This window comes from Triticum urartu, chromosome 4A, assembly GCF_056163025.1.
Source record: "Triticum urartu cultivar PI428250 chromosome 4A, HENAU_Tu73, whole genome shotgun sequence".
In the NCBI taxonomy this organism is placed as follows: Eukaryota; Viridiplantae; Streptophyta; class Magnoliopsida; order Poales; family Poaceae; genus Triticum; species Triticum urartu.
The window spans coordinates 125,538,522-125,560,182 of NC_141876.1; the positions used below are offsets into that span (position 1 = coordinate 125,538,522).

The window sequence follows — 21,661 nt, forward strand, 5'->3', positions numbered from 1 at the left end:
CTAGTTCATGCCATCGTTTGTGTTGTCTAAGAAAAATAACAAAGAGCATGTTTTTTTCCAAGGGAAGAACATGTTTTGTTGGTTCAAATTTGAACTAAAACCATTACGTGCCAATGCTCGTTGTGCTTGGCAATGTTTACCATGTGATTCTCTCTTTCTAATGATTTAGCTACATGCAACCTTGATGCCCCCACAGACTCTTTGAAGTCGTCTAATTACTCCTAAAAGGAATAACTAGTTTTGCGTCAAATAAATACAACAATCTGCAATTCTTTCTCTCCAGTAGACAGTCGATCATCTCCGGGAATATATCAGGTGCTACCAGCACTTAGATGATACAAAATTTTGAGATTCTTGAATGACTTTTTTGCAAAATGTTCAAGAGCTCCTTGGAGCTGTCAAATCTGAGATCCAATGCTCCCAGGAGCCCGTATCACCTAATGCCCGATATCACCTGATATCTCCCCGATCATCTCCTTTAAAACATAGACCCATGCAATGTAATATTTGTGCCATCCAATAGAAGAAGGCACGAAAAATCTGAATTTCCTTGTATATGGATAAAATTTGTTCTACTCCAGGGCACGAAGACAGATAGGTAAATGATGGACCAGACCACCTGGCCCATATTATCTATTGATGGAGCACAACACTTGGCCCACATAGTCAAATACAACAGACATCAAAATTTATCTCCTCCTTTTTGTGGCATTTGTGTTTCTTGGAGGCCCATAGTTTTTCTTTATTCCCTACATCTAAAATAATAATATAAAGTGTGCATATTTTTCAAAACCTACCTTGGTCAGCCACTAGTTTAAGAGTTAGTATGTAACACAAAATCTATGCCATGTTAGAATTCAACAAGTAATAAGCTAAAATAGATCCAAAAATCTATACCAAATTTTTGCGTGGAAACTCTACTACATATAAAAAAGTACTTCAAAATTAGGGGCTCTACAGTAAGATGGTAACCCATCACACACGGCTCACAAGAAAAGAAAATAAGGTAGAGTTAGAGATGGAGACCTAATCCATGATGCAGAGGACTCTGTCTAATGGCCTCGGCTACAATAGACGCTCGTGTCATGTAATAAATCTTGAGGAATGCGTGCATGTACTTCATATTTTTGGATGGGAGAAGTATTAGAGTACTGCAGGGTGCCTTCTCTTCAAGGTACTCCCTCCGTTCCATATTAATTGTAGCACTAGATCAGCGACAACTAATATGGAACGAATGGAGTAACATTTTTCAGACAATAAACGGTAAACCTTTCTTACAAACTAATCAATAAAAGCTACAGATTCCCCCCCCCCCCCCCCCCCCCCCCCCCCCGCAAAATAAAATAAAATAAAAGCTACAGATTAAGATTGCAAGCAGTTTAGAAGAACACTACAGGGAGAAACTGTTGCTCAATGGATAGAATTGAAGGAAATGATTGATAATAATATCTTTACTGATTACAAGGAGCCAAGGAGAGTGTGTGTGTGTGTGTTGGAAACTGGGTGCACAAACGGTCTTCTCTGTCAGGGAGCTATATTTGCAACTCAAAGCAACTGACCTAGTTGGATACAGAGGTACATGGAAGATCAAAATGCCCTTGAAAATCAAGATCTTTCTGTGCCTTTTCATTAGGAATAGTGTTTTGACAAATCTACTCAAAAGAGGGTGCACTGGCAACAATCAATGCTAATTCTGTGGTCATGCAAAGACAAAATCATTTGTCCCTTGACTGTAATCTTGCCAAGTTCACCTGGAGAGTGGTCTTTAGTGCTCTTAATTTGGTTGGACCTCCTGAAGATGTTCAGGGCTTAATTGGTGCTTCGTGGACCCTGTGTTTCTCCTGGCCAACGCAAACTAGCTCTAGTGGGGGCTGCTTTGTGTTGGACCATTTGGAAGACCAGAGAATCGACATATTTTGATAAAAAAATACCCGATGATCATGCAATAGTCATTTTCGGCCTGTGTCATTACCTCGCCAATTAGGCAATCTTGCAGACAAACCAAGCCTGAGGAAGCATTGAAGAGGCATTGAAGCCTGGACAAGCCTTTGATTCTTAGCCCGAGGTGTCCGATCGGCAGGAAAGAGTCAAACCAACTGATCATTCCAGGTTGGCATTCATGTGTTTTCTACGGTGAAGTCGGCATGCATGTACGTGGAACAAGATAAAATAGGCACTAGAAATCCACCCAGGAAATAAAGGACAAAACACGTGTAGGACAACCCTGAGTGATGCAGGCTATGCAGAGACAAGAATTCTAGTGCGTACAGTACATATACATACCGTACGTGACAAATGGCGTACATACGTAGCCTCTGTCCGTTGGACTTAGTCTGGCCTTGTCTCCATCGACCGGCTCACGCTGAGTCAATTTTCTCCTTAGGATAGTATATAGGACGTGATGTGCTGTGGACATCTATTTTCCTAAGATTTATGGGCAGGTGCACAAGGGAGGTAGCAGGTGATTTTCCTGCATTTGGACTCGCGACTACTGATGTAAGTGCACTATTGCAGTGGCGACTTAGCCAATGCTTCTGGAAATAAACGGCAAGACAAATTGCTTGGCCTCGCCTATATAAATAGCTCGTCATTAAAGGGCATGCAACCGCGGATAGATAGACAGGCGCACAGACAATCGTAGTGGTACTACAAGTTATTGACGAGATGGACGCCGGCGGTGATGCTACCGAGAGCAAGGAGCATTTTGTCCTAGTGCACGGTGCCGGCCACGGCGCCTGGTGCTGGTTCAGGCTCCTGCCCCTGCTCCGGGGCTCCGGCCACCGCGTCTCCTGCGTCGACCTTGCCGGGGCAGCCGGCAGCCGCGTCGACCCCGGCTCTGTCCGGTCGTTCGACGAGTACACCGCGCCGCTCGTCGACCTCCTGTCCGCGCTGCCGGACGGCGAAAAGGTGACGACAGTAACCATGTACCCACATCCCACTGCATCACTCTTTCAGTCTCAGGGGACCAAAATATAGCTTTAAACTACATTCTTTTAAGAACTACTTTCAACACATATATGTTTTATGATCAGACTTATTTTGCGTTGCTCTTTATTAGGAAACCACTTTCTATGACATCCAATAGACTGATGAGACGCGCAACGGCCTAGTGTAACTTCCCTGGAAAAAAAAACCCTTTATAACAAGGCCGCTTGCCAAAACCATCAAAATAAGAAATTGTGTACCTTAGGGAAATTATGATAGATGAAAAAATGTGGCTTTGTGGGATAAAAGTGTATAGTATACTGAGAATCAAAGAAATTTACTCACAATAACAAGGAAATCTCGTGTTACTGATTGATACTGGCACAATAACAAAACTAATGGTAGCATATTGATTTCCTCAGGTGATTTTGGTTGGGCACAGCGCAGGAGGGCTAAGTGTGACCCATGCAATGCATTTATTCAGCGAAAGGATTAAGCAGGCAATCTTCATAGCAGCAACCATGCTCCCGTTTGGCTACCAAACGGAACAAGACATCAAAGATGTGACTGCCTGAACTCTCTTATCATAAGCTCATTTAAACTCTCATTATGTCCGGTTACAGTAGCAGCTACCATTAGTTCTTCCTTTCAAGAATTTCAACTGATATTTAACAGGGCGTACCTGATTTATCCGAGCTCGGGGACGTGTATGACCTAGCATTTGGTCTTGGAATGGATCACCCGCCAACGAGTGCAGCACTGCGGCCAGAGTTCCAGCGCATGATCCTGTCCCAGCAAAGCCCCCAAGAGGTTGGTTAATGGAATTGCAACGCTGAATCATCTGCCGATGTGTTATATGCCATGGTCGTGGCACTGTAACTATAAGATGTTTGTTCAGGACTCTGCGCTTGCCTCCATCCTGCTCCGTCCATGGCCTGCCGCCTTGAGCGCAGCCAGGTTTGGGAGAGGCGGCGGGGACAGCAGCGCAATCGACCAGGTGCGGCGCGTGTACATAACAACGGCAAAGGATTGCATGGTGAAGCCGGAGCAGCAGGAGGCGATGATTCGCCGGTGGCCACCGGGCAAGGTTGTGGCCATGGACACCGACCACAGCCCCTTCTTCTCCGCACCGGAGCGTCTCTTTCAGCTCATCGTCAAGTTACTGTGACCACTTGTACACCATGCATGCACTGTCTGGGAGACGCCTAGCTGCTCCTGCTCTTGTATTCTCCACTTCTCCAGTCTTCACTGTGTGATGTTACTTGCATGCCAATTAAGTTATCGACAAGGCTGTAAAGTTCCAGATGTACCACGCGTGAATATATCATGGTCTAAAACCAGAAATTAACACCGCAAAACATCCTCCGATAAGTTAGCACGTCCGTCAGGGCCAAATGCCAAACACAATGCAGGGAGGAGAGAAACCAGCTGGTCCACACGCTATATCCTGCCATTTTACATGCAAGATATGCAGAGAGCACCTGGCATGGCATCCATTTATAGTAGACCTCAATGGACGACCTGCTTGGTTTTGACATTTGGAACTGGCCGCACAAATGCAGTTGTCCCGGTGATTGGTACAGAGAGGTAATGATGTACTCAATAGGCAGATACTGAACGGGCATGGCAGGGGAGCATTTTGTGCTTGTTCATGGGGAAGGTCATGGAGGGTGGTGCTGGTTCAAGCTCCGGTGGCTCCTTGAGGGCTCCGGCTACCAGGTGACCTGCATAGACCTTGCTGGAAGCGGCGTAGACCCCACCGACCCCAACACTGTCCGGTCATTCGACCAGTATGACAAGCCGCTCCTGCGCCTCATCTCCGCCTTGCCGGAGGGCGAGAAGGTAGGATCCTGCAGTATTGCTGCTAATTTATAAACTACTTATGGCCACAAAGTGCTGAAGGTAGTTTGTTGCTTTGTTGTGATTGTGAAGCTGCTTATAATTAGGGACATGTGTCCAAAATGGCGAAGAGTTATAGGCGATTTGGTTTACCTTTTTAAACTCATTTTGATCGAATTTCAGGTGATTCTCATTGGGCATGGCAGTGGAGGGCTGAGTGTGATTCACGCAATGCATGAATTCGTTGACAGAATTAAGCAAGCAATATTTGTGGCAGCTGCTATGCTGCCATTTGGACTTCAGACTGATGAAGATAAGAAAGATGTATGTTTTGTTCCTTAAAAAATGTTTTCAGGCTGCACTTTATTTGTCATGACGCATGGGCCACCTACCAAGTGCTGAGAATGTGGCATAACTAACAAACATATACATACGACAAAACTGAAATCCTTAGTACATATATAACTCAAACAGACATGGTAAAAACCAGGATAAATACGATGGGCAATGCTAACCAGGCACTTGGAATATTTCCTGAGAATTTCAGCTTGTTCTCGTTGTCGTCATTTGCATGATAGAAATGAAATAACAGGTTCAACAATTCTTGGAAAAATTTATAGAACAAATTCCACGTGTTGAAATTATTGAATAAGCCCTGTTGCAAATTCATTGCATATCTGGAAGCTTCCTTTCATGGTTATATACTGACTATGTACGACTAATGACAGTTTCTGTATATTAATGTGTAACAGGGCTTACCAAGTTTGCCTGAGAATGAGACCGAGTTGACATTCGGTGCAGGAGCAGATGATCCTCCAACTACCGTCGCCTTGAGATTAGAATTCCAGCGTGATCGACTATCACAGCAAAGCCCTGAGGAGGTATAATATGCATGAGCCAATGTGCTCATGAAATCCACATCTTTATCAAATTGTACAGATTCTATAATCTGAGCCCAGTATTATGAAATTTATTGTAGCTATTTCCTGACAAAATATTGCTATCATTTCCCATGCATGTTTCTTGAACAACCTTCTCAAGAACTAAACATCTTACAACAATTATGAGGTAACCAATGGTCCGAATTTTACTTACACATGTTTTATGAAAAAAATCTTGTTCAGGAGTCAATACTGGCTTCAATGCTGATGCGCCCATGGCCTGCAAGTGCTATTGGTACTGCAAGCTTTGAAGGAGCTGATGAGAGATTGAATCGAATAAAGCGGGTTTTCATAAAGACACAGCGTGACCTCATGCTGGACCCTCAGCAGCAAGATTCCATGATCAAGAAGTGGCCACCCAGCGAGGTTTTGGTCATAGATACAGACCACAGCCCCTTCTTCTCTGCACCAGAACAGCTCTTTAACCTAATAGTCAAATCTCTATGATGGAAATATGCAGATTACTGAACTCTCTATAGTGGGTCTGTTCAAATTCTTGTAACATGACATATACTAAGTATCCGAGTTAGGATAACATCTTTGTGAAGCATGTTTCTCAGGGAATCTTCAAGACAATTGGATAAATGGTTTAAGGGTGTAAGTAAAGCTGGTTTAGGGTAAACATTACCATTCAATTTGTAAGCAAGTAACTCAAATCAGGCCTACGTAATTCCCATTTTAGATAAGCTTACGTGTTATTCCAAAAGAAAAAGGAAAAGAAAAGGACTGAGTCAAAGGTGCTGAAGTGTATATATGGATTGCCTAGCCCTTTTCATCATTTCGGACGTTCCACTGCCTAGACATGAAGCTTAACCTGGTATCAGAGCCTAAGGTCTTGAGTTCAAGTCCTGGCTTTCGCAGTTAATCCAAAAATTGCTACTGCCCCCCTCTATGTCCATGTATGACCTCTTGAGCCATACCTCTGAGTCTATTCACATATTGACTTCCCGCGTCACACGTAAGAGGAAGTGTTGAAGTGTATATGTGAATTGCCTAGCCCTTTCCATCAATTCGGACTTTTGGTTGCGTTTAGTCTTTATCTTTTCTCAGGAACCAGCATTAGCCGCTGATATACAAGCCAACCAAGCAGAATGTTTTACCTTAACTAAGCTTTGCAGTAACACTTTAATTGCTGGATCAGATAACTCATCAGAAGTTACTCTTCAATGGCCACTAGAGCACAGCCTCCTTGCCAAACTCAGCTATCCTATGCAGAGATTCAACCTTTCCTTTTCTAGCGACACGGAGAATTTGCTTCATATAATTCATGATGGGAAATTAGGAATGCAGTCTCACATCATATAAACTGTGGAAAATCGTGGAAAAAATTCATCGAAACTCATGGCGTGCGCATCTCACACTGTAAATCAGGGAAAATTTGTTGACGCCTAGGAACAGAACCTATCCAGCAAACTGTTTGATCGAACACAGCAACTCGACCACGCATTCGATCGAACAGGTGCCGTGCTACTGCCCTACACCATGGACAGCCCCTAGCCTCAGCATGGTATAATAACTGGTCACCTGGCATGGAACACCTCCCTGGCGTCGTAGAGGAAGGCGCTATTGTCGAACGTGGAGGTCCGCGGCGGCGGGCGGCGGCGGCGACGGCAGCAGTTGCTACATGCAGGCGGCGCCGCTCCACCATTCAGTGTTACTCTGCCGCTCTAATGTGAGACCACCGTACGGGTCCCGCACCCTGACCGGTTAAACACACTTCGACGCTGACGGGTGGGCCTCACGTGGCAGGAACGGAAACACACCGCGAAGCTTTGGCTAATCCAACCCACAGAGACGGCGCGCATGGCGACCGCGGCGGCGGCGGCGGTGGCGTCGCTCCGGTACTTCCCCTCTTCCGTCAGGAACCGCAGCTATCCCGGAACTATCGGCGGCGGCGCTGTGGTCACGTTTTCTCCGCGGCGGGGCCGCTGTGCGACGGCGGCCGTGGCCGCGCCTTCGCGGGAGGCGGAGCCGGCCTCCTCGCTCGGGGACCTCACCCGCGTAGACTTCCCCATCCTCGACCAGGTCTCCCCTGCCCATCCCCGGCTCGTCTCGTTGTTTGGTTGTTCGTGCCATTCCAGTCCAATTTTGAATTTGATTAGTGAAATAGTATTTACAGTCGCGCATCTAATTATGTTTGTTCCCAATAAATTATCGGATCGTTTTTTATTGCGGCGCGTCTAGTTACTCCTGATTACAACATGTATGTAGTCCTGCTTTTGCTGCTGCCTAAAAATATTTCCATTTGTTCATAAGAGGGTCTATGCTTCACCGTACGGAGTTCCAACTACTGTTCTAAGGTGGTGTGTACGCAATTGGAGCGAGTGGCCATGGAGGTTTTTTCCCAACATGGGTGGCAGCATAATCTCCGTATCAGCCCATCACCTCCTTCGACATAGGCATAGTGACGGTCCTATTTGACTCTACTGGTGCCGATATGTCAACCTTTTATCTTCTTTCAGACTGTTTGAGTTTGGCTGTGTGCATCCGAGTTATGCAGAGGCCGGGTGTTGCTCATCATGATATTTATCCTCTTGATGCTACGTTATGAGTTAATAAAAGCGCCCTTTATCGGAAAAAATGTTCATAAGAGAGATATGGCTTTTAGCATATCACCGTGTCTGGTGCAGTTACCACTGCGGATAAGCTGATATAAGTTTCACTCAGCTTTCTTTTGTTTCGGTCATGCGTGTAAAAGATCCGTTTGTAGAGCCCTCCAGGACAAAGTTGTTTTATTCAATGTGGATTCAGTAACTGCAAAATTATTTTTGGTTTACATGTTGGATTCTTTCGTTATTACTATGTCGCAAACTTTAACCTTACAGTATGTTATGTGTACACTTTTGGCATTCGAGTGAGGTGGTTTTTATATCATTTATGATCATCGGAACTTGCAGGAATTTGATGGTAACAAATTAGTTTACTTCGACAATGGTGCAACATCACAGAAACCCTCTCATGTGATGAAAGCCTTAGACGACTACTACCGATTTTATAATTCGAATGTTCACCGTGGCATTCATGCTCTCAGGTAATTTTTTGATTTGTCCTTTATGTCTTAATTGGTGTTGTAAGTGTAAAATACCCACTAGTACCAGGAATTTGGATGCATATTCTCTATTTCTAAGTGTGAGTAAAGCAAGGCTGTGGCCCTGATGTAATATCTGGCTCTAGACCCCTAGAGGCGTTGAGCTCTGCAGGAGAAAACCCTTTTTTCGAGAAACAGAAGATTACCCTTTTACTCTCCTACGAGGAATATGGATGTGAATCACCACAGAACACCTCCTACAGCACAAAACTATTTTACATGATTACATTTCACTTTTCGCCTTGCACAATTTCTTCTGTGATTTCCCCATATATGACTTGTCTGTTTTGTGAGGTATGGTAGTGCTCACATAATTTTCTTGTGTTGGACGATGATGCTATAGGTGTCGAGTTTTGCGATATATGATGATCAACTGCATGCATAGAAAGATAAGCAGTCGATTTGCTTCATAGTATGGTATTACTAGGCTGCTAGTTTTGTATCACTCAATCAAGTAGGTTATCATATGCTTTGTGTTTGCGAGCTATGTGCATATGTATACATATGTTTTCCTCCTACTGACATGTTTTCTTCACCATCATCAGCGCAAAGGCTACTGATGCATATGAGAGTGCAAGAAGGAAAGTTGCAAATTTCGTCAATGCGGCTGATAGTAGAGAGATTATTTTTACTCGTAATGCTACAGAAGCTATCAATTTAGTAGCTTATTCATGGGGCCTATCTAACTTAAAACAAGGAGATGAGGTGAATCCTCCATCTTCCCCAGCTGATACTTCGTGCTCTACCTGCCAGTCATAACTTCTTTTTATGCTTCTACTTTGATGCATATCATGAATACTGTTCTTCAAACACTGTTTGACCTTTCTCATGTATGAGAAAATTCCTTATATGACACTCTTTTAAATGTTGTTTCCCTATTTGACACCAAAAACTTTTTCTTCCCTGTTTGACATCGTGCCTAAATTTTATGCCCTTTACGACACTTTTATCCATTTTAAGCCTTAACGGCACCTGAAAAGACCTATTTGCCCCCAATGTGATTTGTGATTAAAATTGTTATGTGGTAGTTTAGCTTCATCATGCGACTCTGTCTGGATGTGGTTAATATTGTGTCAGTGCTTGTACATTTTTTTGTGTGAAAATAGTTAGTGCCTGTACACAATCGGTAGTAGTATACAACAAATCAGTAAGTTAATAGAGTTGGTATATTGAACAAAAGAAAATAAACAGGACCGACACGACCATGTCATCAACCATCTCGTGTGTTTGTGTTGTCGCCGTGATAATATCGCTAGCTTGGTTAGCTAGCCAGCCAAAGTAGAATCAATCAAGCGAGAGATCGGCTGCTTAATTAGCTAGCTTCGTCCAGTACGTATAGGAGTACACGTCCAACTAGAATCGACCCACCTGTCTGCTTGCTTGTTTCTTGGTGTGTATGTGCACATTACCATCTACGTCTCGGCGGAACCCATTAGCTTGGAAAAAAATTCGAGCTAGCCTCATACGCCTGTACGCCGGAAAGCACTTGGCTACAACACCGTCAAGGTTGGGACCGAGGCACAAAACGAGTCAGCCGAATACACACATACACGTAAATTTTTGATCACATATCACATGAGGGGCAAATAGGTCTTTTCTTGTGTCATTTAACACCATTAAGGCTCAAAATGGACGATGGTGTCATAAAGGGCATAAAATTTAGACTCGGTGTTAAATAAGGAAGAAAAAGTTTTTCAGTGTCGAATAAGGCAACAAATTTTAAGACGGTGTTAAATAAGGAATTCTCTCTTCATGTATTTATGCACCCCATATTATTATTTTCCTCATCTCTTTCTAGCCTATTAATTGCTAACTCTTCATATAGTGATCCATAACCTGCCGTTGTTCTAGATAAAATTGTTAAATTTATCTTATAAAAATTTCACCAAACATTGATTTTTATAATGATTCATAAAATATGCAATTCGTTGTACACTTATTGATAGTAATTCGTCTGCTGTTTTTGCCGAGCAGATTATTCTTACAGTTGCAGAGCATCATAGTGCGATTGTTCCTTGGCAATTTGTATCCCAAAAAACTGGTGCTGTCCTAAAGTATGTTGGGCTGACTAAAGAAGAGGTTCCAGACATGGAGCAGTTAAAAGGGCTTCTGTCAAGCAAGACAAAGATTGTTGTTGTCCATCATGTTTCAAACGTCCTGGGTAAGAAGGTTTTTCCTTTTCAAATATTTATTTATTTAAGGTTCATGGGAACTATAAATCCCCCCCTACATGTATACCATTATGTGGCAAGTGTAAATGAGATGCCTTTCTTAATTTAAGGATATTAGAGCTAATGCAAGCCATGGATGTATGTGTCAAAGCGTGGCGCAAAGATGGATATCTATTGTGCGGAAGTTGTAGAGTAGAAATTAGAGTCAAAACATGTCATAGTAAATAACAGAATGCAACTCAATTAGCTGCATACACCTCTGCACTTTGTAGTTTTACTGTAGGTGAGCATGGTAATTGTAGCATCTGACTTCACTCATTTATTTCCATTATCTCATGATGACGAGTTACGAATTATGACAAAGGGTAGTTTTATGGCAAATGTTCAATGGTTGGATCCTGTCATTCTAACTTTATTCATGTTATTTCTGTCTTAGAGAGAATAATTACTGAGAACGACTATATTATATTCCTTCATCATTGCCAGGTTCAATGCTTCCTATTGAGGAGGTCGTATCATGTGCAAACAAAGTTGGAGCTAAAGTTCTTGTAGATGCTTGTCAAAGTGTTCCTCATATGCCAGTTGATGTTCAGAAGCTTGGTGCAGATTTTCTTGTTGCATCCTCGCATAAGGTTTGTGTTATTAATTATCTGCTTGCAACAAATTCATAGTCATCCCAGAACAGCAAAATGACCTTTACAAGTTATGGGCTAAACTTCTCAGATGTGTGGCCCTACAGGCGTCGGATTCTTGCATGGAAAATTTGAGATCTTGTCATCTATGGAGCCTTTCTTAGGTAAGATACTGCAAGGCAGAAGCAATGTTCTCTACTTCAGAGGATAAATTAGTTAGTTAGGTCCTCTTGTTGAAACAGAGCCTTCCTATTTAAGAGAAATATATTTATGTTTATCTTAAAATAATAGTTTCTTTGCAGGTGGTGGTGAAATGATTGCAGATGTGTTCGAAGACAAATCTACATATGCTGAGCCGCCTTCTAGGTGAGGAAGCAAGTTCTCTTTGTTTTGATCTTCCTAGACTAATTCATATCTGTCACTGTATGCTATCAAATTTTGTGAACAAAGACAGTACAAAATAATACTATAGCGAGAATGATAAAACTTACTTCATGTAGAGCGGAATGTTACATGTATCTAGAATCACAGTCAATGATGATGTTTCGCAGGTTCGATATGTAGTGTACCTGTTTAGGTATCCTTAAAGAAGGCCTCCACATGTGCTGTATACTGGCCTAGAGCCCCATGGAATACACATGTTATTCCTCCTAACAAGGTATCAGAAGAGGAATACACATGTTATCCCTCTTGATTGACCAATGTCATTTGCCTCCCCTCGGATGATCCTGGCAACTATCTCTTCCAGACCACCACCTCCATCTCACCTGCCTCCGCTGCCTTACTCTTCCACGCCGCTGCCTCTGCTCTCATTCTGAGCTGCTGTCACCACTTGTTTCCGTAGGACTGGGACAACAGCTCCTGCTGCTCCTCTTGCAGCCTGCAGGGACGCAGCCACCCTGCAAGCACATGCTCTTCCTGCAGGTACAACGCCGCTGCAGGGTCCTCTTCGCTGACAGTTGGGCCTTTTAGCTGACTGCTATTCCTCCTAATGTCCATTGACTAGTGGTAGAACCTAGAGCCCTACCGGGTCTGGGACGTAGGTGGTACGGGAAGGAGGGAGGCGGCCGGCGATGAGGCGCCGTCCTTGCGATGGTGGCGGCGGTGGCGAAGGCAAGTGGCGGCTAGGGCTTAGGGTTCCGGCTCCTCTGGGAGCCGGGCAATAGAATAGTCTTATTGCTTAAATCTCAAAATAGTCTTACAATCTGTTTATATAACCATAACGTGAAATAAAACTAAGATAACTTGCGGGATAAGCTTGCCCGGTGGGCCTCCTACGGCTGTAGGTCCGGCCGGTCATAACATCTCTCCCCGCCCGCGCAAACAACTCGTCCTCGAGCTGAAACTCTGGATAGTGTTGACGGAACTCCTCGCGCTGCTCCCAAGTGGCGTCCTCTGCTGGAAGTCCAGCCCACTGAATCAGCACGTACCACACGCCTCGACGTAGCTGGGCCTGTAAGACCTTCTCCGGTCCAGGAAGAAGACGTCCGTCGGCAGTCGGCGGAAGCGCGGGAGGGCCCGTGGGTGGCTCTCCACGGAAAGGCTTGAGCAGCTCCACATGGAAGACGTTGTGGATGCGAGCGCCCGCCGGAAGCTGAAGGCGGTAAGCCACCTTCCCAATGCGCTCGAGGACAGCAAAGGGCCCGGCACAGCGAGGACCCAGCTTCTTCTTCGCGCGAGGGTCTAGTGACTGCGTAGAGCGGTGAAGAAGACGCAGCCACACCCAATCGCCCACCGCGAACTCCGCCTCGCGATGATGACCGTCGTAGTAGTGTTTGGCCAACTGCTGGACCTGAAGGAGACGTTGGCGGACCTCCGCGAGCATCTCGTCACGGCTCCGCGAAGGGCCCCGGCCGCCTCGGTCCGAGCTGTGGACGGATCAACCGGAAGAATCGGCGGAGGCGGGCGGCCATAGACCACCTCCAAGGGTGTGGCGCGGAGGGCGGAGTGATAGGAGGTGTTGTAGCAGTACTCCGCCCACGAGAGCCAGTCCACCCATGCATGAGGACGATCACCTATGACACAACGCAAATACATGGCAATCACCTTGTTGACGACCTCGGACTGGCCATCCGTCTGAGGGTGGAAAGCCGTGCTCAGGCGGAGCTTCACACCCGCCATCCTGAAGAGGTCGCGCCACATGCCCCGTAAACACGGGATCCCGATCACTGACGATCGAAGAAGGAAACCCGCGGAGGCGGACGACCCCGTCGAAGAAGGCCCGGGCCACAGACGCCGCCATGTACAGGTGACCGAGCGCGATGAAGTGAGCGTACTTGGAGAAGCGGTCGACCACCGTGAGAATGACCGATTTGCCGCCCACTTTAGGGAGGCCCTCGGTGAAGTCCATGGAGATATCCGCCCAAACCTGAGACGGCACCTTCAAGGGCTGGAGCAGACCAGCCGACCGTAGCGTCTCCGTCTTGTTGCGCTGGCACGTCACACAAGACCGGACCCAGTCACGAACCAGGGCCCGATCGCCAGGGATATAGAAGTCGGCGCGGAGACGGTGGAGAGTTTTCTGCACACCCTCATGGCCCGCCGAATGGGCCAGTAGCAGCACCTGATGACGGAGATCGTCATGCGTCGGCACAAAGACCTGGCGCCCGTGGAGGAGCAGGCCGTCGATGAAGCGCCAGGGCTCCTCCAAGTCACCCGCAGCCAGCTGCTGCTGAAGGAGAAGGGCGTCGGCCGCGGTCGCTGTCGCCCGGCGAATGTCGGTGAAGAGGCCGAAGGTCGGCCCGGAGCGGATGCATAGCACCGCCCCCTCAGCGTCGGTGACAGCGGCGTCGTGGCCGGCGTCGCGGCGAGACAAGGCGCCGGCCACGATGTTAAGACGACCGGGGCGATACTCGACGGAGAAGTCAAAGCCGAAGAGCTTGCTGATCCATTGGTGCTGCGGCACGGTTGACAGCCTTTGGTCCAGTAAGAACTTGAGGCTGTAGTGGTCCGTGCGAATCTGGAATGACCGACCCCACAGATAGGGCCGCCAGTGGCGCACCGCCTGCACCAAGCCAATGAGCTCGCGCTCGTACGCCGCGAGCTTAAGATGGCGCGGAGCGAAGGGCCTGCTGAAGAAGGCGAGAGGGCCCTCGCCCTGATGAAGCACTGCGCCGAACCCCACGTCGGAGGCGTCGCAGTCCACCACGAACGGGCGATCAAAATCTGGCATCTGAAGGACGGGCCCCGTCGTGAGGGCCCCCTTGAGGGCCTCGAATGCCGTCGTCGCCTCATCGTCCCAAGCGAAAGCGTCATGGCGCAGCAAACGCATGAGGGGCGACGCGATGAGGCCGAACTCCCGGATAAACTTCCGGTAGTAGCCCGCAAGGCCCAGAAAGCCGCGAAGAGCCCGCGGCGTCGGCCAGGCTGCGACAGCCGCCACCTTGTCGGCATCCATGGCAACCCCGTCGGCCGAGTTGACGTGGCCGAGGTAGGCAACCGACGGCGTCCCGAACGAGCGCTTAAGATGAAGATGGTGTGCCCGAAGCTCGTTGAAGACGATGGCGACGTGCTAAAGATGCTCCGCCCAAGATGCGCTGTAGATAAGAATGTCATCAAAGAAAACGAGCACAAACCGACGTAGGTAGGGCCGGAGGACGTTGTTCATCAGAGCCTGGAAGGTCGCCGGGGCGTTGGAAAGGCTGAAGGGCATCACCAAGAACTTGAAGTGGCCGTGGTGAGTCCGAAACGCCGTCTTGGCGATGTCGTACGGGTGCATGCGCACCTGGTGGTACTCGGACCGGAGATCGAGCTTGGTGAAGAAACGTGCCCCATGTAGCTCGTCCAAAAGCTCATCGACCACTGGAATCAGAAACTTGTCCTTAAGTGTGACAGCATTAAGGGCACGGTAGTCGATGCAGAAACGCCACGGACTTGCGGACGAGGAGGACCGGCGCGTTGTACGGCCAGGTGGAGATCCGGATAATGCCCGCGGCGAGCATCAGGGCGCACTGCCCCTCCAACTCGTCCTTCTGTAGCTGCGGGTAGCGGTAGGGACGAACGACCACCGGTGCCGAGCACCTTCCACCAGCCCGGCAGAAGGTGAATACGGTGATCGTATGCCCGGGCTGGTGGAAGGCCTGCGGCTCGATGAAGAGGTCGCCGTGCTGCTGCAGAAGGTGCTCCAACAGGGGGTGCTCGGCTCGGAAGTAGCGGCGGCCAGCTGGAGCTGCGGTGACACCTGGGAGGGGCCCCCAACGCCATCCCACCGGATGCGGCGGCCCAGCCGCCAGAACGTCATCGTCGGAGCGTCGAAGTCCCAAAGGATGGGACCGAGGGTCCGTAGAAAGTCGACGCCAAGGATGAAGTCGAAACAGCCCAAGTCAATGCCCGCACAAGTGATGAAGAAGTGTTCGTCGCCGATGGTGATGGGCACGTTCTGTGCGAGCCCATGGCACCGGAGACTATCGCCGTTAGCCACCGTGACCCGAAGCTGCTCCCCGCCCGTCGGCTGAAGCGCTAAGCGACACATAGTAGCCTCGGGCAGGAAGTTATGGGTGGAGCCTGTATCCACCAAGGCCACCAAGCGCTCGCCGTGGATCATCACCGGCAGAAGCATGGTCCGCTCATCGCGGATGCCAGCGAACACATGTAGAGAGACCACGAGTGTCGTCGCCGGGGCGGCGGCGGGTGCGGCCTCCGCAGCCGCTGGGGGTGGCCGTGCGTCGGCCCCGTCGGCCGAGGTGTCCTCCTCGATGTAGTCAACCGTCTCCAAGTAGAAGAGGCGCGGGCAGACATGGCTCGGCGTATAGGGCTCGTCGCAGTTAAAGCAGAGGCCCTAGCGCCGCCGCTCCATCTGCTCCGCCGGAGAGAGCCGACGAAAGGGCCGCGTCGTGGCCGGGGTGGTAGTCGCCGGAACGGCCGGGGGTGGCCGGCCCAGAGCCGGGGCCTGTCGGGTGGCCGGGCGGCCTCCTCGAGCCGGGGCGGCCTGCTGCATAGCCTAGGCGCGACACTCGAAGGCGCGGGCGTAGTACATGGCCGTCTGGAGGTCCGCGAAGCTCCACGTCCACGCAGTTGTGATCCGGAAGGCCACCGATGAAGAGGTCGGCCCGCTGCTGCGCCGTCACTCCCGAAGCGTGGCAAGCCAGGGCCTGGAAGCGGTCGGCGAAGTCCTGCACCGTGGAGGTGAAGGGGAGGCGACTGAGCTCCGCCAAGCGGCTCCCACGGACCCGGGGCCCAAAGCGAAGGAGGCAGAGCTCGCGGAAGCGCTCCCAAGGGGGCATACCGCCCTCGTCCTGCTCGAGGGCGTAATACCAGGTCTGTGCCGCGCCGCGGAGGTGGTAGGAGGTGAGCCAGGTGCGCTTCGAGGTGAGGGTGCGCTAACTGGTCGCACTAGTTGAGCCAGTTGAGGGGGTCCTCCGTGCCATCATAGGTGGCGAAGTCGATTTTGGCGAACCGTGGCGGTGCTTGTGCCGAAGCGCCGTGTCGAACTGGCTCGGAGGAGCAGAGCAGGGTGGCCGGTGGCGCCGGCTCGGAGTACTCCGGGTAGCGACCTGTGGAGCCGGATGGCCCGCCAAACTGCGGAAACGGGGTCGGCTGTTCGGCAGCCGTGGTGTAGACCGGCGATGGCGAAGACCCAGCCGCCCATGCTGGTATTGGCGACGGAGAGGGCGGGAACCGGACCTGGTTGATGGGCAGGGGTGGCGCTGGTGGTTGCATCGTCGGTGGTGGAGCATGGACGGGCGAGCCGAGTGCTGCGGTTGCTGTGGTTGGCCACTGCGGCCAGATGGGGCCCGCAGCCGGTTGTTGATGAGGGTGCAGCAGCGGCGATGGTGGCCCGCTGGGGTGGCTCGCCTGAAAAGGCAGCAGCAGGAGGCCGCCGCCCGCGGCCGCGCCCTGTGACTGCCACGGCAGCGCGGGTTGGCCGTAGGCGGTGAGCGGCGCAATCGGCGGTGGTGGGTAGGGCCCCGCCATGTGCAGCTGGAGGCCTTGGACTGCCGTCAGAAGATGCTGCAGCGCGGTGATCATCTGCTCCGGCGTGAAGACGATGGTCGGCGGTGGCGCGGGGGCGACTGGGGCCGGCAGTGTTGGGGCACCCGCGGTGGTGGTCGGCCCCGGCAGCGTCGGAGCTCCGTCGGTGGTCATCGGGGAAGCGGACAGCGGGGCGGTGGTGCCGGTAGACAGCGGCAGCGGCGGTGATGAGGAAGACATGATCGAACCGGAGTCTCTGGATACCAAATTGGTAGAACCTAGAGCCCTACCAGGTCTGGGACGTAGGTGGTACGGGAAGGAGGGAGGCGGGCGTGAACTGGAGCGCGGCGGCCGGCGACGAGGCGCCGTCCTTGCGACGGTGGCGGCGGCGGCGAAGGCAAGTGGCGGCTAGGGTTTAGAGTTCCGGCTCCTCTGGGAGCCGGGCAATAGAATAGTCTTATTGCTTAAATCTCAAAATAGTCTTACAATCTGTTTATATAACCATAACGTGAAATAAAACTAAGATAACTTGCGGGCTAAGCTTGCCCGGTGGGCCTCCTACGGCTGTAGGTCCGGCCGGTCATAACAACTAGTTAGTGAGAACTCACTCCTCATGCCTTGTTATAGGAACAGATCAATTGCCAACTAAAAATGGAACAAGAATATCACAAGATAACTTTTACCAGAAATTCAGATAAGTGAAAAACATGATTCATTTATCTTGAAGCAACTAGCTAGAAAGACGTGTGTTACTAGTGATTACAAAAGATTCATACGGGCATGTTTTTAGGACTAATTACTTTGCTGAATTGCGGCGCTACTCAGTGTATCCCCACAAATTCATACTAGATCAGGGTTTTTTGCGAAATGAATTTAAGTGAGTGGTTAGCAATGCTATCTCAATCTTAATCGTTAGTAACAAATTTAACGGTTCATGTGACCTTAGAGCAAACGCACCATCACCACCAACTGGTTTGTTTATAGGAGTAAAGATATGTTGCAATTTTAATTTGTTTCTACAGTTCCATTATATGTTTTTTTTCAAAAAGTTCCCTTGACAGTTGTTAAAATTTGTCTCTGCTTCACATTGTTTGCTAGGGCAACTGAGAAAGGTCAATCTTATATTGCACTTAAGATTCTATTTTTGTTAGATTCTAAGTTTTTAACTGTATTGTGTTCTGAAAAGATTTGAGGCTGGAACTCCTGCAATTGGAGAAGCTATAGGATTGGGGGTTGCGATAGATTATCTGTCACACTTTGGCATGCAGACGATCCACGAGTATGAGGTCAGTATAATTTCTTTCATTATTTTACCTCTTTTAATATGTATATTTTAGTCTCCGTGCCTATTGTTACGATTCTTCTTATTCTGCTCTCCAAAAAGGCTTGGAGAACTATCCCTATGTAGCGCCTCACTTGTCTTTTTCTGTCTTCCAGAAAGAGTTGGGGTCGTACCTTTATGAGAGCCTTCTCTCCGTTCCAAATGTTCGTATCTATGGTCCAGCGCCTTCTGCAAGTGATCACCGTGCTCCTTTATGTTCTTTCAATGTTGAGAATGTTCATCCAACAGATATTGCCGAAATTCTTGATCTCCAGGTATGCTGATGTTTCAACCACTGAATCAGATGCAAATGCTAGTTCTGTTTTTAGCAATAGTTGTACTGCTCCAATGCTAGCTCTGCTTCTCTATTAGATTCCATAAAGGAACTTTCCTTGGAATTTTGTAATTTTCCAGCATATGCGTTTTCGGTATTTCCTTGGAATTATGTAATTTTCCAGCATATGCGTTTTCGGTATTACTCGTCTATCCAGGAGTTGCTATGTTGCTTAATTTCAACCGCAGTCTAAATGGGGGTAGAATTCTAGATCTGTTTACATCATATGACGTATGGTTCTTAACATTAGGTGTAGATTTTTGGTGAGGCAAGTACCAGGCATAGTGAGAGATCTCATTTTCCAGAGGCATCAGTTGCCCCTTGTTGACATAGAAAAAGAACTGATGACGATAGATTGTTTGGTCAAATTGCTGTCTTGTTGTGATGGTTTTTGTGAAATATGTCCGCTACTACTAGCTATATAGAACTGATATATGCTGACTATTTTGTTTCAGCATGGCATAGCGATTCGGTCAGGGCATCATTGTGCACAGATTTTGCATCGCACCCTTGGTATCAATGCGAGCGCCCGTGCTAGTCTTCACTTTTACAACACAAAAGAGGAGGTGGATGCCTTCATCCATGGGCTAAAAGCTACCATTGATTTCCTTACTTCCCACCACTAGTGCAGTTCAGTTAGCAAACATTAGCTTCCTCGTTGTCTCTCACTAGTTGAAGTGCGATAGAAGGCCTACCTGCTCAAACTGTCTGATGTCTTTCAGCTTTTTCGTGTAAACCATGCACGGGCAAGTTTATCTACTCCAGTACTCTTGCCCTCTGGAAGTTTCGAGATAAAGTACTGTCGGCTATGTAGCCTGGGCGGCTCCGTTTATTTCCTATATATAAACCGTATTATACCTGGACCGTTGGCCAGTTCATCTGTAATTTACGATCTGTCAATAACTCCATAACAGTGAGCACGGTGGATACTTGTGATTTTGAGGCCTGCACTTTACACATGTAATAATAAGAGACTGAATGAAGTTTTGTTTTACTAATCGGTTTGGGACCTTGTCGTTTGATATTTTGCAAGCTTCATGTATTACTCAATCGAAAGCAACATTGGCATGTACTCCCTGTGTCTTAAAATGTAAGACGTTTTTTGACACTATTCTTTGAGAGAGGGAGTACTTGCAGCTGTTCTGTTTGGACGCTGCGTACATCCTGAAGAGGTAACGGCTTCTCTTGGCTTTTGCATCTTTGTTTCGGCAGAAACGCCTTCAGTTTGGATAGTAGGGTGGCATTTGTTGCCATTGAAGCCCATGACTTCTCTCTCTTTTTCAAGGTTTTGAAGTTTTCTTTGTAACCTATGGTCACAAAACAAAATAATGTGAAGTTCTACTTAGATCCATTCGTGGCAGAAATCCTAAACACGAAACTCTCGTGTCCGAAACCAAATGGCAAAGATCCATGCAGCTTTTGACTCCTCGGGCGCAGCATAGTGCACCTGCATGCGTCCTCTCTTTTTTCCCCTCTCTTCCTGCCTCTAATGATTTTCAGGGGCTTTTCTTCTTGATCAGTCTCCTGTCTCCCAGTTCGTGGAGGCTTGGTTGGTGGTGCATGATACAGATGACGGACACTCATACGTTCGGTGCAGTTTCAGGGATCTGTGTCCTGATTCTTGGCTGGTCGATGCATGCACGCGTACGTCCCTTTTTCTCATCCGTTCGTTCCATCGACATGACATCCAGAATAAAGTGATTACATGTTGTGGTCGATTGGATCCCATTCACCTGTGCCGGATCTCGGCAGTGCCAAAAGGAGGGGTCTGCGTGCATCATGAAACGGGAATTGATGACCTGTGGGGTAGCGAAACTGACGAGCATGTGTAACAGTGTCAAAAGAAATGCCAGATCTGTGGCAGTGTCCACGTACTTCATCTTCAAATGACTCCTTATGGCAAAATTTCGTGTTTTGACTCTTTTTGCAAACAAAATCAGGATCTGACCCCGTCCGAAAATATTTCGGGATCTGACCCTTTTGCCTATCGTTAGGGGGTCTGGAGATAGGTTTGCACGTCCTACCGCCGCCCCCTCTGGCGGTAGGTCCTTTGACGGCGACTGACGACCGTTGGTAGGCGCTGACGTGGAAAAGAGCCTACCGTCATCGGGTACGGCGGTAGGTTACTGAAGCCTACCGCCAGGACCTCTGGCGGTAGGGTCCTGTGTGGTGGATAAGGTGAAGAGGGGCTGGTTTGTGGGCCCCACCATCACTCTTTTTCCCCACTCACCTTTTTCGCTCTCTCTCCCCCTCACAAAACCCTATAGATCCACTCTATTTGCTTGAGATTTCACCGGTGGACCCGGAGCATTTTCATCACCCATGCATAGAATAGACATAAGTCTCATATATAAGTACATAGTCATTTGTCTCATACATAGAATAGACATAAGTCTCATACATAAATAGATGGTAATGTCTCTACTGATAGATAAAAGCCTTAGTGACGATGTCTGGCGTGACGAGATTGCGGATCTCAAATGACAAGTCTTCCCAATAG

The 21,661-nt window shown here is 48.4% G+C and overlaps 3 protein-coding genes across 3 annotated transcripts; all 3 read left to right on the forward strand.

Annotated features, from left to right (window-relative positions):
- Nucleotides 1–1,362: 1,362 nt before the first annotated feature.
- On the forward strand, nucleotides 1,363–4,093 carry LOC125551101 (methylesterase 17-like). The gene is made up of 4 exons (XM_048714259.2): nucleotides 1,363–2,907; nucleotides 3,348–3,488; nucleotides 3,601–3,735; nucleotides 3,824–4,093. The coding sequence occupies exons 1-4, from the start codon at nucleotides 2,665–2,667 to the stop codon at nucleotides 4,091–4,093; spliced, it is 789 nt and encodes a 262-aa protein (XP_048570216.1). The 5' UTR covers nucleotides 1,363–2,664.
- Nucleotides 4,094–4,524: 431 nt separating this feature from the next.
- Nucleotides 4,525–6,152, forward strand: LOC125551102 (methylesterase 17-like). The gene is made up of 4 exons (XM_048714260.2): nucleotides 4,525–4,767; nucleotides 4,948–5,088; nucleotides 5,517–5,645; nucleotides 5,889–6,152. Exons 1-4 carry the CDS (start codon nucleotides 4,549–4,551, stop codon nucleotides 6,150–6,152), a joined length of 753 nt encoding a protein of 250 aa, XP_048570217.1. The 5' UTR covers nucleotides 4,525–4,548.
- Nucleotides 6,153–7,427: 1,275 nt separating this feature from the next.
- CPNIFS (chloroplastic NIFS-like cysteine desulfurase) lies at nucleotides 7,428–20,155 on the forward strand. Its single transcript, XM_048714258.2, has 10 exons — nucleotides 7,428–7,730; nucleotides 8,603–8,736; nucleotides 9,339–9,498; nucleotides 10,768–10,954; nucleotides 11,451–11,596; nucleotides 11,688–11,760; nucleotides 11,899–11,962; nucleotides 18,693–18,792; nucleotides 18,944–19,102; nucleotides 19,617–20,155. The coding sequence occupies exons 1-10, from the start codon at nucleotides 7,509–7,511 to the stop codon at nucleotides 19,785–19,787; spliced, it is 1,416 nt and encodes a 471-aa protein (XP_048570215.1). The 5' UTR covers nucleotides 7,428–7,508; the 3' UTR covers nucleotides 19,788–20,155.
- Nucleotides 20,156–21,661: the final 1,506 nt, after the last annotated feature.